Below are 15,640 nucleotides of genomic sequence, written 5' to 3' on the forward strand. Positions count from 1 at the left end.
GCATGCTACCAGTGTTAAAGACTGCGGTGGAGCTCCGTATGCCACGGCAAACTGGCTGACACTGACGGCGGCGGTGCACAAATGCTGCGCAGCTAGCGCCATTCGACGGCCAACACCGCGGTTCCTGGTGTGTCCGCTGTGCCGTGCGTGTGATCATTGCTTGTACAGCCCTCTCGCAGTGTCCGGAGCAAGTATGGTGGGTCTGACACACCGGTGTCAATGTGTTCTTTTTTCCATTTCCAGGAGTGTATGTACATCGCATTACCTAGTGGTTGGCGAGATACTTTGAATTAAAATTAGTTGAAGCTTTTAGTTGTCTCTGTTATTAACTGAGTTGAATCAAAATTATTAAACGTGGCTCTGAAAAGAGACGAAGACATTTGTAATAGTAAAGTGTAGTTAACAAGCTGCACGCTACGGAGTGTCCTGCACTTTGTGCCAAAGTCATTTACTTCTCGCCTCTAGGGCTCTGATATTTTGGTGTTAACCCTCAGACGACTCGTGAAGGTGATCGCCTTCTACTGGCCGTTTAACGGCACAAAATTTATGCAACGATCACCGAGCATACAGTGAACCAGCGTCTACGGAATTCACGTTAAACCTCTACTATAGCGCACAGAAGGCTTGCAACACTGTACGAGTACTCTATTACAGTTATGGACACACACTATCATTCATTTTTGGGGCAGTATCAATTATGTTGATTCTGCAGTAAATAGGTCCGTATCTGAACTGTCATGAACAAGGCACGTACTGCCGGATACCTGCTCTGAACATTCATTAGGGTCTTTATTAGGACAGTGTAAGTCCAGAGAGAAATCGAAGAACACTGTCCGATTTCTCGTAAGATGAAAGTAGCTGAAACAAAACGATTTAGAAAGTCCGCTAAACAGCTTTGCCACATTAAGGTTTCACTATGTTAATTTTAGGTAAACCCGTCGGCACACGGACCGTGCATCCGAACGTTGAGCGTTGAGCGTGCCGAGTTTCTGACGTCATAGCGTGGAATAGCACGTTCGGAAGTCTTTCCGAACGTGCAGAACAATATCTAGCATATCAGATATTCTGAGCGCTGGCCAATCAGATGGCACAACGTCACATGCAAGCCATCTCCCTTCAGCATTGAGCTGTGAGGCGCCATATTGGCATTCAGTTCAAGCCTATACGTATATATGTCGTTTCTGAGCACCAGCAAACTGAGAATCACTCGAAAACCCATTGTTAGCTGCGTGATTCTTTGCAATAAAATAATGAGAGACATCATTGAACCGTGATTTATTTTCAAAGAATATTCTTAAGAATTTATTGTATTTACTAGCGATTCATCAAGAACATTAACGCATTTAATCACACTATGTAAGCATGGAAGTAGTTGCCAGGGAGAAACTGATGAAATCATAACCAAATTCCTTTTCACAAATGGGAATTTTACTGACTTTAATAGTGCCTAAAAGCATTTTTTTAAAAAAGAAACAGATTTAAAATTATAATCAGAAAGCACCCTCTAAATATCAAAGTTACAATTTATTCAGAGGCAGGAAGAACCTTGCCGCGCCTTTTGACACGGCCGTAGTTACGGCCGCTTACAACAGCCTCTCAAAGACTATACTGGTGCAAATCTGCACCACACCAGATAACTTCAAACTAAGAGTTTTAACAATTTACACAAGCACACAAACTATGCACCCCCCGTAGGATGGATGGAAATGGTACAAAACACTAACAATTAAAATATTAACATTGCCACCGAAGATGCAACTTGATTTTAACTTCTAAGAAAATTCTTACTGTGAAAGGGTGGCAACTTTATATACTACATTATCATTTAAATAAAAGCCCATGAAAGTCAATCTCATATAAAATTCTACAAGGTTGGCCAAACAATAGTTAAGATGCTCTGCTGTACACAGACACCGCCTCTCAACAACATAGGCAATAATATCAAAGTTTCCAAAGAACAAAACATATTTCAGGCATTAGGCCGTTACACTCCAAGCAATAAATTCGTTAACACACCAAATCCGACAAACATGACAGAGGCAGTTACTAACGTACGGTACATTGACAGGGAGATTACCGAACAACCCGAACCGCAGGTTGCTCTAACCTGCCCCTGCTCCACAAGGAAAAAACGAACCACCCAATTTATAAACAACCACCTTCCCGAGGTTGCGCAAACAGAGACGAATGGTGGGACGACCCCATAGAAAAATGGCTGGTGACCTCACCAAGAAAACAAGTAGCATATAAGAAGAGTACTCGTGGTCTGAATAGTTATTGGAGCGTGTGTGAGGTTGTTGGTGTTTATATTTCACTGTGTGAAATTCTGTAATTCTTGTGTTTGTTGATTATGGCGGGAGTGCCGAGGCACATGCCGAAAGATGCACAAGTAATTTTTGCAATAATGAAAGACATGGGGATCCAGGACTATGATCAACGAGTTCTGACACAACTTCTGGAATTCACGTATCGTTATGTCACAACTGTTCTGGAGGTCGCACGAGTGCTTGCAAACCATGCAAAAAAGAAGGCAATTGATCTGGATGATCTGAAACTGGCTGTCCAGATGACAACAGATAGGATATTTACCAACCCTCCACCTCGAGAAATTCTTTTAGACGTTGCTAGGACGAAAAACAGTACACCTTTGCCACTAGTGAAACCACATTGTGGGCTAAGGTTACCACCTGACCGGTACTGTCTTTCATCTTGCAGTTACCGACTGAAGAGTATGAAAAAGCCACAGCCCAAGCAACAGATGGTTCACCATATGGCTGGTAACACAGGCACGTACATGTCTGGCTCAATTACAAGTTTATCAAACTCTGGGAATGTTAAACTATCTGGCAGTAAGCAGCAGCAGCAGCAACAACAGCAACAACAGCAGCAGCAACAACAACAACAACACTTGCAGCAGCACTTGCAACAGCAGCAACAACAGTCTCAAGGACAACAGTCTATGTCAATTGTGAAACGATCAGGACCATTGACGACAGTTTCAAGAACACAGACAATTACAATTCCAAAACCAGTAATTAAACTCTCTGCAGGACACAGCATCCAGAAACCTGTAACCCAGCCAAAAGTCCAAATAATGTCAGGTACTGGCACCTTAAAACTGGAGGACAGTGACACAAGTGGGGGAGGATTAAAACGAAAGCGAGAAGATTATCATACTTTAGAGTGAAAATGTGTGAACAGGATGAGATTGTGTTTCAGTTAACTATGTTTTTGAATGGATGATATTGTACAATTAGACAGACTTTGTTTTCACTACCTACTATGTTAAATGACTTTTTTATTATTTTTTTATTTATTTTATGTCCTGAAGAAAATTGTGAGGTGACAGTTAGTGCTCGAGACGTAAAGTACTGTAGCTACTTTATTATTATTGTGGACTTCAAGATATGCATTGCACAATTCAATTACAAATGGTTCTGTTTAAAAAAAAAGTGGTCTAGGGGTAGCGTCTTTGATTCGTAATCAAAACGTTTTCGGTCCCGTGTTCGATCCCCGCCACTGCCTAAATTTTGATAAATAATAAGCATTGGCGGCCGAAGACTTCCGGCATAAGAAGTCAGCCTCATTCTGCCAACGGCCTTGTCAAAGAGGGCGGAGGAGCGGATAGAGGTTCAGAGCACTCTCTTGTCCTAGGGGTGGGAAATTGCCCCTAAAGGCGGAAGAATCAGCAATGATCAACGACATGAGGATGCAGAAGGCAATGGAAACCACTGCATTAAAGACACGTAACGTGTATCCACAGGACATGTGGCCTGTAACTGAAGAAGTGCCATGATGGTATCTCCATTAGCAAAAGATTCCGGAATAGTCCCCCATTCGGATCTCCGGCAGGGGACTGCCAAGGGGGAGGTTACCATGAGAAGAAGACTGAATAATCAACGAAAGGATAGCGTTCTACGAGTCGAGGCGTGGAATGTTAGAAGCTTGAACGTGGTAGGGAAACTAGAAAATATGAAAAGGGAAATGAAAAGGCACAATCTAGATATAGTAGGGATCAGTGAAGTGAAGTGGAAGGAAGACAAGGATTTCTGGTCGGATGAGTATCGAGTAATATCAACAGCAGCAGAAAATGGTATAACAGGTGTAGGATTCGTTATGAATAGGAAGGTAGGGCAGAGGGTGTGTTACTGTGAACAGTTCAGTGACCGGGTTGTTCTAATCAGAATCGACAGCAGACCAACACCGACAACCATAGCTCAGGAATACATGCTGACGTCGCAAGCTGAAGATGAACAGATAGAGAAAGTGTATGAGGATATTGAAAGGATAATGCAGTATGTAAAGGGGGACGAAAATCTAATAGTCATGGGCGACTGGAATGCAGTTGTAGGGGAAGGAGTAGAAGTAAAGGTTACAGGAGAACGTGGGCTTGGGACTAGGAATGAAAGAGGAGAAAGACTAATTGAGCTCTGTAACAAGTTTCAGCTAGTAATAGTGAATACCCTGTTCAAGAATCACAAGAGGAGGAGGTATACTTGGAAAAGGCCGGGAGATACGGGAAGATTTCAATTAGATTACATCATAGTCAGACAGAGATTCCGAAATCAGATACTGGATTGTAAGGCGTACCCAGGAGCAGATATAGACGCAGATCACAATGTAGTAGTGATGAAGAGTAGGCAGAAGTTCAAGATATTAGTCGGGAAGAATCAATACGCAAAGAAGTGGGACGCGAAAGTACTAAGGAATGACGATATACGTATGAAGTTCTCTAACGCTATAGATACAGCAATAAGGAATAGCGCAGTAGGCAGTACAGTTGAAGAGGAATGGACATCTCTAAGAAGGGCCATCACAGAAGTTGGGAAGGAAAACATAGGTACAAAGAAGGTAGCTGCGAACAAACCATGGGTAACAGAAGAAATACTTCAGTTTATTGATGAAAGGAGGAAGTACAAACATGTTCCGGGAAAATCAGGAATACAGAAATACAAGTCGCTGAGGAATGAAATAAATAGGAAGGGCAGGGAAGCTAAGACGAAATGGCTGCAGGAAAAATGTGAAGACATCGAAAAAGATATGATTGTCGGAAGGACAGACTCGGCATACAGGAAAGTCAAAACAACCTTTGGTGATATTAAAAGCAACGGTGGTAACATTAAGAGTGCCACGGGAATACCACTGTTAAATGCAGAGGATAGAGCAGATAGGTGGAAAGAATACAGTGAAAGACTCTATGAGGGTGAAGATTTGTCTGATGTGATAGAGCAGAAACAGGGTGAAGATTTGTCTGATGTGATAGAGCAGAAACAGGAGTCGATTTAGAAGAGATAGGGGATCCAGTATTAGAATCGGAATTTAAAAGAGCTTTGGAGGACTTACGGTCAAATAAGGCAGAAGGGATAGATAACATTCCATCAGAATTTCTAAAATCATTGGGGGATGTGGCAACAAAACGACTATTCACGTTGGTGTATAGAATATATGAGTCTGGCGATATACCATCTGAATTCCGGAAAAGCATCATCCACACAATTCCGAAGACGGCAAGAGCTGACAAGTGCGAGAATTATCGCACAATCAGCTTAACAGCTCATGAATCGAAGCTGCTTACAAGAATAATATACAGAAGAATGGAAAAGAAAATTGAGAATGCGCTAGGTGACGATCAGTTTGGCTTTAGGAAAAGTAAAGGGACGAGAGAGGCAATTCTGACACTACGGCTAATAATGGAAGCAAGGCTAAAGAAAAATCAAGACACATTCATAGGATTTGTCGACCTGGAAAAAGCGTTCGATAATATAAAATGGTGCAAGCTGTTCGAGATTCTGAAAAAAGTAGGGGTAAGCTATAGGGAGAGACGGGTCATATACAATATGTACAACAACCAAGAGGGAATAATATGAGTGGACGATCAAGAACGAAGTGCTCGTATTAAGAAGGGTGTAACACAAGGCTTTAGCCTTTCGCCCCTACTCTCTAATCTGCACATCGAGGAAGCAATGATGGAAATAAAAGAAAGGTTCAGGAGTGGAATTAAAATACAAGGTGAAAGGATATCAATGATACGATTCGCTGATGACATTGCTATCCTGAGTGAAAGTGAAGAAGAATTAAATGATCTGCTGAACGGAATGAACAGTCTAATGAGTACACAGCATGGTTTGAGAGTAAATCGGAGAAAGACGAAGGTAATGAGAAGTAGTAGAAATGAGAACAGCGAGAAACTTAACATCAGGATTGATGGTCACGAAGTCAATGAAGTTAAGGAATTCTGCTACCTAGGCAGTAAAATAACCAATGACGGACGGAGCAAGGAGGACATCAAAAGCAGATTCGCTATGGAAAAAAATGCATTTCTGGCCAAGAGAAGTCTACTAATATCAAATACCGGCTTTAATTTGAGGAAGACATTTCTGAGGATGTACGTCTGGAGTACAGCGTTGTATGGTACTGAAACATTGAGTGTGGGAAAACCGGAACAGAAGAGAATCGAAGCATTTGAGATGTGGTGCTATAGACGAACGTTGAAAATTAGGTGGACTGATAAGGTAAGGAATGAGGAAGTTCTACGCAGAATCGGAGAGGAAAGGTATATGTGGAAAACACTGATAAGGAGAAGGGACAGGATGATAGGACATCTGCTAAGACATGAGGGAATGACTTCCATGGTACTAGAGGGAGCTGTAGAGGGCAAAAACTGTAGAGGAAGACAGAGATTGGAATACGTCAAGCAAATAATTGAGGACGTAGGTTGCAAGTGCTACTCTGAGATGAAGAGGTTAGCACAGGAAAGGAATTCGTGGCGGACCGCATCAAACCAGTCAGTAGACTGATGACCAAAAAAAAAAAAAAAAGTCCAAATAACATATCACCAATCACCTAACTTCTAATAAACTGCGATATCTCGAGACGACCTGGCGCAGCACCGCCAAATCGTTCTCCCGAACCGTCCGCTGCCAGCCGCTTCAACGGACGTAGAACGGCGCGCCGATCTCCCGTCTCACGGCGTCGCAGCTCGCACCGGCCAAACTGATGTCGTGCGTTGACTTCTGTTGCTCTCGTGTCGACCGCGAAGCCACTACCCCTCGCCATACGCCGCGGCCCACTGGACTCACGTGGAGACCTCACATGTGACGACGCTCAAGACGGACAAGTCTTCTTGTGTCTCAGTGCGCGACCGACCAACCGATCGATCCAACCACTAATGACCATTGCCCGAGCAAACTCGACCAGAATGGCGGCCTAACGCGCAGACTCAGATGTAGGAACTAAGCCCCGACCGGGCGACCACTCGCTGAGTTCTCTTACTGGCGGAGTGGAAAGACTCATTTTGCCGGCTTTAAAGGTTGATCCGAACGACAGACATACTAGCACTCCGAACGACAGACAGACACTTATTGCCTAACAAATGTGGACGAGTGACAGACTAGCAAGCTGGGGACGAGAGACTGACCCAGACCCACCGACCGGCGAGCTCATAGTGCCCCTTAAATGCACGTGAACAGCCAACCTTTCCGCTTTCCCACCAGAGGCAGACACCAAAGCTGCGATTGCCACAGCGGTGCCACCGCCAGAAGCGGAGGGCGACTGCTTCACACTACGCGTTGCGGCGCGCTCTTCAAAGCAGAAATTTTTACCACGGCTCAATCATATTCATTGCAAAAGAAGTATTGTAACTTGCGTATTATGGGAGTATGTTATTTGAAGGCAGCGACACACTGAGGATCCACCAAAACACATTGTTCTTGGTAAAATTTGTTATGATTAAATTTCAGTTAGTAATATAGCTACCATTAAAGCATTTAGCACGTGCCAACATCTTAGAATTGGCCGCAACTGAGTTGTTGTCACTTTAGCGTATTGAGTAGCGGTGACGATTGTTGTCCAAATACGTGATTTGGTTCTCGTCTCGCAGTGTCTAAATATTTTTTTCCTATCATTCGTGTATATAATCGGTTCTGATGCTTCATTATTAACTTAATGTAAGTATATACTACAATATTTGATGTTATGTAAATATAAGTTCACCTTTTTTTTGAGGAGTGAGTTTGTTCGATTCGCTTAATCTACAGGACAGCTTGTATAAATATATTTTGTTCATTTTTCTTTTGAGTTTCGTAATTTACATGTTGTAATCATTCTGCTACTGGGTAGGAACAGTGAACAAGTAAGAATGACCTTAGGGTTTTACTAAGGTGTGAGAAAGCTAAAATAGTGTTTATCTTATGTGGAGAACTATTGCCATCTTGTGTCGCACTGTTTGTAATGGAACGTTTATAATGCTGTATCTGCACTGATTGAACATGGTACTTTCCTTTTGGTCTTGAAACATGTACATCAATATTGAAGTTTTTATTTGTGTATATTACATATTGAACAACGTGACTAGGATATGAACAATGGAGGAAATTGCAAGATCCCCTCGCTTCTAAACTGATACTGTTATTGCTCAGCTTAGCCGCGAGTCCGTAGAGGGTGGTATATGTGACGTACAGTATAACTGGTCAGCATTTACACCCGGAAATTGCGAGTGTAAGTCGGACCTTCCTTGATCCTCCTTGGTGGGTCGTGTCGTCGGATTTCCTCCTACCTGTGCGCCGTGCAGCTCTCGTAAATGTCGTCCCGTGCAGATTCTTCATTGGCGCATTGGATGTCTCTGTCGCTGGAAGCTAATTATCTGAAATTGCTGTCGATCAACTTTGGGGTATCTATTTAACTCGAAATTATCATTCAGAATGCCGTAGTATCACTTTTATTCCTATTAGATCAATAATGAAACACTCATGTCACAAACTACTCGTAACCGAAAGCGTGTCTACCATCGAACAAGACAGGAAGAGCTCTTAACGCCGACTGCCGAGTTTGGCATGCAGTCCGTATCTCTTACTAGTTTCGTCACAGTTCGTGGATTTCCGATCAAGTTCGTACATACTTAGATATGCATCATTTGTTAATGAACGGGTGTGAATTTTAACAAGGCAAAATTATGATAAATAGTTTTAAACATCCAGAGGCTCCTACTAGTATTCATGTTGTCATAAATGACTTTAATTATTAAATATAAATAAACAAACTCGGTGACTTTGGCGCCAAGATGGCGGTACTTCCCGTCATGTATATTTCTCAGGCTGACGCTTGTTGCTACGGTCCTGCGCCGAGCCCCACCCCACTACGCGCGACGTATAGTCGCTTCGTCACCTAGCCAGCCAGCGTGGGAAATGCTCTCCGACTCATGGCCGGCTACCGACTACAGCAATTCCTAACTATGGTGAATACATCGATAAGAGACAATAATTTATTAAAACTGGTAAAAATGTCTTCCTCACGTAAGAGGCACCTTACAAAACGTGCGTTTTAATAGAGCTAACGTGGGAATCTTACGCCCACCTGTTGAGTAAACAGTGTGATCTACAAACTAGAATCGCATGGTTCCTGAGCGTTCAGCAGCACGTTGACTCGGCACGCTCAACGTTAACGTTCGACAGCACGGTCCGTGGGCACATGGCTTAAGGTGTCGGTGACTGAATCGAGACTCCTCAGCCAAGCTTTGTGTTTTTATGCTCTACGGACACACTCGTATTTCTGCAGAATATTTACCTACGAATGTCGTTGCATTCGGACGGCCTTGTCACGGCCACCTGCACGGTCTGACTGGGGAGGGTCAGGATCTGCTGCAGCCAGAAGCAGAAACGCGTCTGCTGACGCGTTGAGACGTACTGACACGACTCAGCCGTTGAGCCTTCATCCATCCATCCATCCATCCATCCACCCATCAGCAATGGGAGCGGCGGCTGCGTGATGATGGGCGTCAGGCGGCATGATTAAGTAATGAGCCGGCAATGAGGCTTTGCCGCCGAAATGAGCCGCGTCTGCAATTATCGGCGTTTCAGGGCAGCGTAGCGCGGTTCGGCACGTGTCGTTTTACAGGCAAACAAGCGTCGAAAACCAAATTTGTCTGCCTAATGATCACCAACAGTGGCCTTTCACACAGACAAAAGCGGCGAAAAATATGAGCGTAGGGCTCCCAGCACTACTGACGTGCTGCTCGTAAACTTCTTGCAATTCATTTTGTGCTCGTTAAACACTGTTAGTTCGGAATAGGAAATACGTCTCTGAAAAAAATTTACACTCCTGGAAATGGAAAAAAGAACACATTGACACCGGTGTGTCAGACCCACCATACTTGCTCCGGACACTGCGAGAGGGCTGTACAAGCAATGATCACACGCACGGCACAGCGGACACACCAGGAACCGCAGTGTTGGCCGTCGAATGGCGCTAGCTGCGCAGCATTTGTGCACCGCCGCCGTCAGTGTCAGCCAGTTTGCCGTGGCATACGGAGCTCCATCGCAGTCTTTAACACTGGTAGCATGCCGCGACAGCGTGGACGTGAACCGTATGTGCAGTTGACGGACTTTGAGCGAGGGCGTATAGTGGGCATGCGGGAGGCCGGGTGGACGTACCGCCGAATTGCTCAACACGTGGGGCGTGAGATCTCCACAGTACATCGATGTTGTCGCCAGTCGTCGGCGGAAGGTGCACGTGCCCGTCGACCTGGGACCGGACCGCAGCGACGCACGGATGCACGCCAAGACCGTAGGATCCTACGCAGTGCCGTAGGGGACCGCACCGCCACTTCCCAGCAAATTAGGGACACTGTTGCTCCTGGGGTATCGGCGAGGACCATTCGCAACCGTCTCCATGAAGCTGGGCTACGGTCCCGCACACCGTTAGGCCGTCTTCCGCTCACGCGCCAACATCGTGCATCCCGCCTCCAGTGGTGTCGCGACAGGCGTGAATGGAGGGACGAATGGAGACGTGTCGTCTTCAGCGATGAGAGTCGCTTCTGCCTTGGTGCCAATGATGGTCGTATGCGTGTTTGGCGCCGTGCAGGTGAGCGCCACAAGCAGGAGTGCATACGACCGAGGCACACAGGGCCAACACCCGGCATCATGGTGTGGGGAGCGATCTCCTACACTGGCCGTACACCACTGGTGATCGTCGAGGGGACACTGAATAGTGCACGGTACATCCAAACCGTCATCGAACCCATCGATCTACCATTCCTAGACAGGCAAGGGAACTTGCTGTTCCAACAGGACAATGCACGTCCACATGTATCCCGTGCCACCCAACGTGCTCTAGAAGGTGTAAGTCAACTACCCTGGCCAGCAACATCTCCGGATCTGTCCCCCATTGAGCATGTTTGGGACTGGATGAAGCGTCGTCTCACGCGGTTTGCACGTCCAGCACGAACGCTGGTCCAACTGAGGCGCCAGGTGGAAATGGCATGGCAAGCCGTTCCACAGGACTACATCCAGCATCTCTACGATCGTCTCCATGGGAGAATAGCAGCCTGCATTGCTGCGAAAGGTGGATATACACTGTACTAGTGCCGACATTGTGCATGCTCTGTTGCCTGTGTCTATGTGCCTGTGGTTCTGTCAGTGTGATCATGTGATGTATCTGACCCCAGGAATGTGTCAATAAAGTTTCCCCTTCCTGGGACAATGAATTCACGGTGTTCTTATTTCAATTTCCAGGAGTGTATTTCAGGTCTCACATACCCATACAAGGATGCTGGCTAACGTCAAGGGTTAAGAAATTTACATTTATTACCATCATTTACGATGCACCTAACTGGTGTGGCTGGTAACGCAACATCAACTCCTATGTCCACACGACTTATGACTAACGGGAACGCTGTACATTTTTCTGTCTCATTTGTTAAAATAATTACCGCTGGAGTCATAGGGCTTTTCACCCCTCAAACAAACTTGTGGAAATAAAGTATTTCAGGTAGTCCCATCAAACGTTAAGGATAAAAGAACAGCCGGCCGGTGTGGCCGAGCGGTTCTAGGCACTTCAGTTCGGAACCGCGCGACTGCTACGGTCGCAGGTTCGAATCCTGCCTCAGGCATGGATGTGTGTGATGTCCTTAGGTTAGTTAGGTTTAAGTAGTTCTAAGTTCTAGGGGACTGATTACCTCAGATGTTAAGTCCCATAGTGCTCAGAGCCATTTGAACCATTTTTGATAAAAGAACAGGGAACTTGCAGCAATATTTGTCGACAAAAATAAGCTCTTTCAACCATGCATTTATAAAACAGATTGTCCGTAGACGTGTTCCAACTTTAGATAGCAGTCCAAATTCTTTGTGTATACTTCTCTACACATGGCATTTAAATACTTGCAGCCGCGCGGGATTAGCCGAGCGGTTGAGGGCGCTGCAGTCATGGACTGTGCGGCTGGTCCCGGAGGAGGTTCGAGTCCTCCCTCGGACATGGGTGTGTGTGAGTTTGTCCTTGAGATAATTTAGGTTAAGTAGTGTGTAAGCTTAGGGACTGATGACCTTAGAAGTTATTTCCCATAAATACGTGCACATAGGTTTCAGTCATTGGGGAAGTACCTGAAGACTGTCAAAGAATAGAAGATGCACACAGCGACATTGAATAGAACGCTTGTTATTTACAATGGAAACAGTGTAGTCACCCAGTAATTGGCATCTCACACATTTTTCGGAGAAAACTGTAAGTCACTTCGAAACGCCTGAAAAACTTACGTTGATTATATTTCCTAGTGACAGTGTCCTAAACCGCTTGACGCAAAATCCAGGATTGTTCTGTTGAAATGACATGGAGAGCTGACTTCCCCAGTCCGGGTCTGTGCTTCATATTGAATGACCTCGTTATCAACACGTTCCCAATACCTTTTCTGACATCCTCACATCAATATACAGGGTGAACCAGAGATCCACCGATAAACTTTTAGAGGTCGTACTACGGACCAAAACAGCGGAAAAAAGCCTCGCAAACATGAGCTCTAAAATGCGTACCGCAAGGGCTATGAGCACTTGTTCAGTAGAAGAGATGTGTCTCATAGTAGCGAAGATAAAAAAGTGATCTTAGGTCTTGTGCTACTCGCTTTGGAGCCGACGTTTACTACACTTTTTTCTTGTTTTATTGCACTTTATTACCTCTGAAAGTCCGTCGGTAGAGTTCTGTATAAACCTGTACGTCATTAACGCTATAGTCATTACCAACATGCGGTCAACCTTCGCCTTTTGATGTAGCAGAGATATTATCCGAAACACCGGATCAATAGATGGAATACATTTAGTCCATAATCAAATTAGTTATGATCTGAGCAATTCGGGCTTGTATGGCGATGGTTATACTCCTCCTCACAAAGTGTGTAATACTGAAATTGTAGAAGTTTATATAAATGATAATATTGATTTTGAAATAATGAAGTGACGTTAGCGAATAATAAAATCAATACAATATGAGAGTGACCTGTGTTAAACAGAAGTCGTAAGGCTCTAAGCTGGGGCCACTCTATGTATTACGTTTCTACACATTACTTCAAACGCAAATGAAGCTAATATAGTATGAACTATTGAAACAATAAATTAAATGCTATATGTAGCCTTAATCATGTCGGTTTTACATTACACAGCACACTGAATAAAGATGCAGATACCCTTTTTATTAAAACACTGTTGAAAATGTATTATCTACCGTAGCTGAATGTCACAATGAATAGCTCCCAGTAGCTCCCGAAATTATTAATCGTTTACATTCCGCTAACAATGTAGGTGTGTAATACAAGTTAATTATAAAACAAAGCACACTTTTCTGTTTATTCTGATGATGATAACAATGTCGCTTATCAACTGGACAGAAAATAAAATAGCAAATAATTAATATCTCTTAGTCACTTTTTAGTCAATTACGTCCACTCCACGTAAAGCCACCAGCAGTTCCACATTTTATAAAGGGAGTGATAAATGTGTGATTTTCATTCAGCAGCACTTTCCCAACATTTGATCAAACTTGAATCTTGTCAAAACATCTGTTTTTATTGGTTATCATATTTCAGAATCCATGTAGTAATCACCGACATCTTAGAACACTTCTCAGTTGTTTTAAGTATGTGTAGTCACAAAAACATACAAGCATTGTTCCACCGTTCTCAAAATTTATTTTAAATCAATAAATAGATCGACTCTTCTTTCCTGCTCAAAATGTATCGTCCCTCTTTTTTAAAAAAATAAACGAACCCATGAATATTCACAGACCTGAATCAACCTACTGTAAGTGAATAACTGATTTCCCGTTCACACTTACGGTACTTGTTACAAGGTATGTTCCTATATACACTCGTGCTCGTAAATTAAAGATAATTGCAGAATGTGGTGCCACACAACGTGGCACTACACAAAATTGGTGCTAATTGCATAAGCACATAGGGAACACACACGATACAGATCTGTAAGTCCACGGTATTGGTGATAATTTGAGAAAACCGCCCGAAAAACGTGTGCTACAAAACACCACTGTTTCCTGCGCATGTACCCCGACATCAATATGGAATATAGTCAGCATGCACACGTGCACAGGCCGCACAACGGGTTGGCTTACTCTGGATCAAGTGGTCGAGCAGCTGCTGGCGTATTGCACCAGTGCCTGTCGGAGCTCCTGAAGTGTTGTAGGGGTGTGAAGACGCGCAGCGATACGTCCATCGAGAGCATCCGAGACGTGCTCTATGGGGCTGAGGTCTGGAGAACAGGCAGGCCATTCCATTCGGCTGATATCTTCTGTTACAAGGTACTCCTCCACAATGGCAGCTCGTTGGGGCCGTGCGTTATCATCCATCAGGAGGAAGGGGGGACCCACTGAACCCCTGGAAAGGCGGACATACTGGTGCAAAATGACGTCCCGATACAGCTGACCTGTTACAGTTCCTCTGTCAAAGACATGCAGGGGTGTACGTGCACCGATCGTAATCCCACACCACACCATCAAACCACGACCTCCATACAGGTCCCTTTCAAAGACATTAAGGGGTTGGTATCTGGTTCCTGATTCACCCCAGATGAAAACCCGGCGAGAATCACTGTTCAGACTATACCTGAACTCCGTGAACATAACCTGGGACCACTGTTCCAGTGACCATGTACTGTGTTCTTGACTCCAGGCTTTGTGGGCTCTCCTGTGGCCATAGGTGAGTTGAATGCAACTTACAGGTCTGTGGACGAATAAACCATGCCTGTCCAGTCGTCTTAGACTGTGTGTCTGGAGACAACTGTTCCAGTGGCTGCGGTAAGGTCCCGATCAAGGCTACCTGCAGTAATCTGTGGTTGTCTGCGGGCACTGATGGTGAGATATCTGTCTTATTGTACACTGTGGCCGTCCCGTACTGTAGCGCCTGGACATATTCCGGTCTGCTGGAATCGTTGCCATAATCTTGAGATCACACTCTGTGGCACAATGAGGGCTCGTGCTACGACCTGCTGTATTTGACCAGCCTGCAGTCGCCCTAGTATTCTACCCCTCATAACGTCATCAATATGTATTCTTTGGGCCATTTTCAACAGACAGTCACCATTAGCACGTCTGAAAACGTCTGCACACTTACTCGCTGCACCATACTCTGACACGCACCAACACACCTCTGGGTATGGGGACTGCAGCCGGAGCCACCGTGCGACGACCACAGGTAAAATATAACGCATGGTCATACCACGAGGTGATTTAAACACCCGCAAACTGCACACCAGAGGGTCGTTTCACTATGTATCAGCATTTATTTCTGAGGCAGAAAGACGGAACGGATCAGTTATCTTCAATATTTAAGGTCCTGCGAACAGTTTCCACTGTGGCACAACTGGTATGT

The 15,640-nt window shown here is 44.7% G+C and overlaps 1 protein-coding gene across 1 annotated transcript in view; it reads left to right on the top strand.

The window, feature by feature from the left end:
* Window positions 1-2,332: 2,332 nt before the first annotated feature.
* The window catches only part of LOC124788456 (transcription initiation factor TFIID subunit 9-like), a 33,724-nt gene continuing 20,416 nt past the window's right edge, over window positions 2,333-15,640 (top strand). The window contains exon 1 of the mRNA XM_047255727.1: window positions 2,333-2,895. Coding sequence (XP_047111683.1) covers window positions 2,351-2,895 — 545 coding nt within the window. The 5' untranslated portion in view covers window positions 2,333-2,350. The remainder of the gene's footprint in view (window positions 2,896-15,640) is intronic.

Source organism: Schistocerca piceifrons, chromosome 3 (genome assembly GCF_021461385.2).
Source record: "Schistocerca piceifrons isolate TAMUIC-IGC-003096 chromosome 3, iqSchPice1.1, whole genome shotgun sequence".
Lineage (NCBI taxonomy): Eukaryota > Metazoa > Arthropoda > Insecta > Orthoptera > Acrididae > Schistocerca > Schistocerca piceifrons.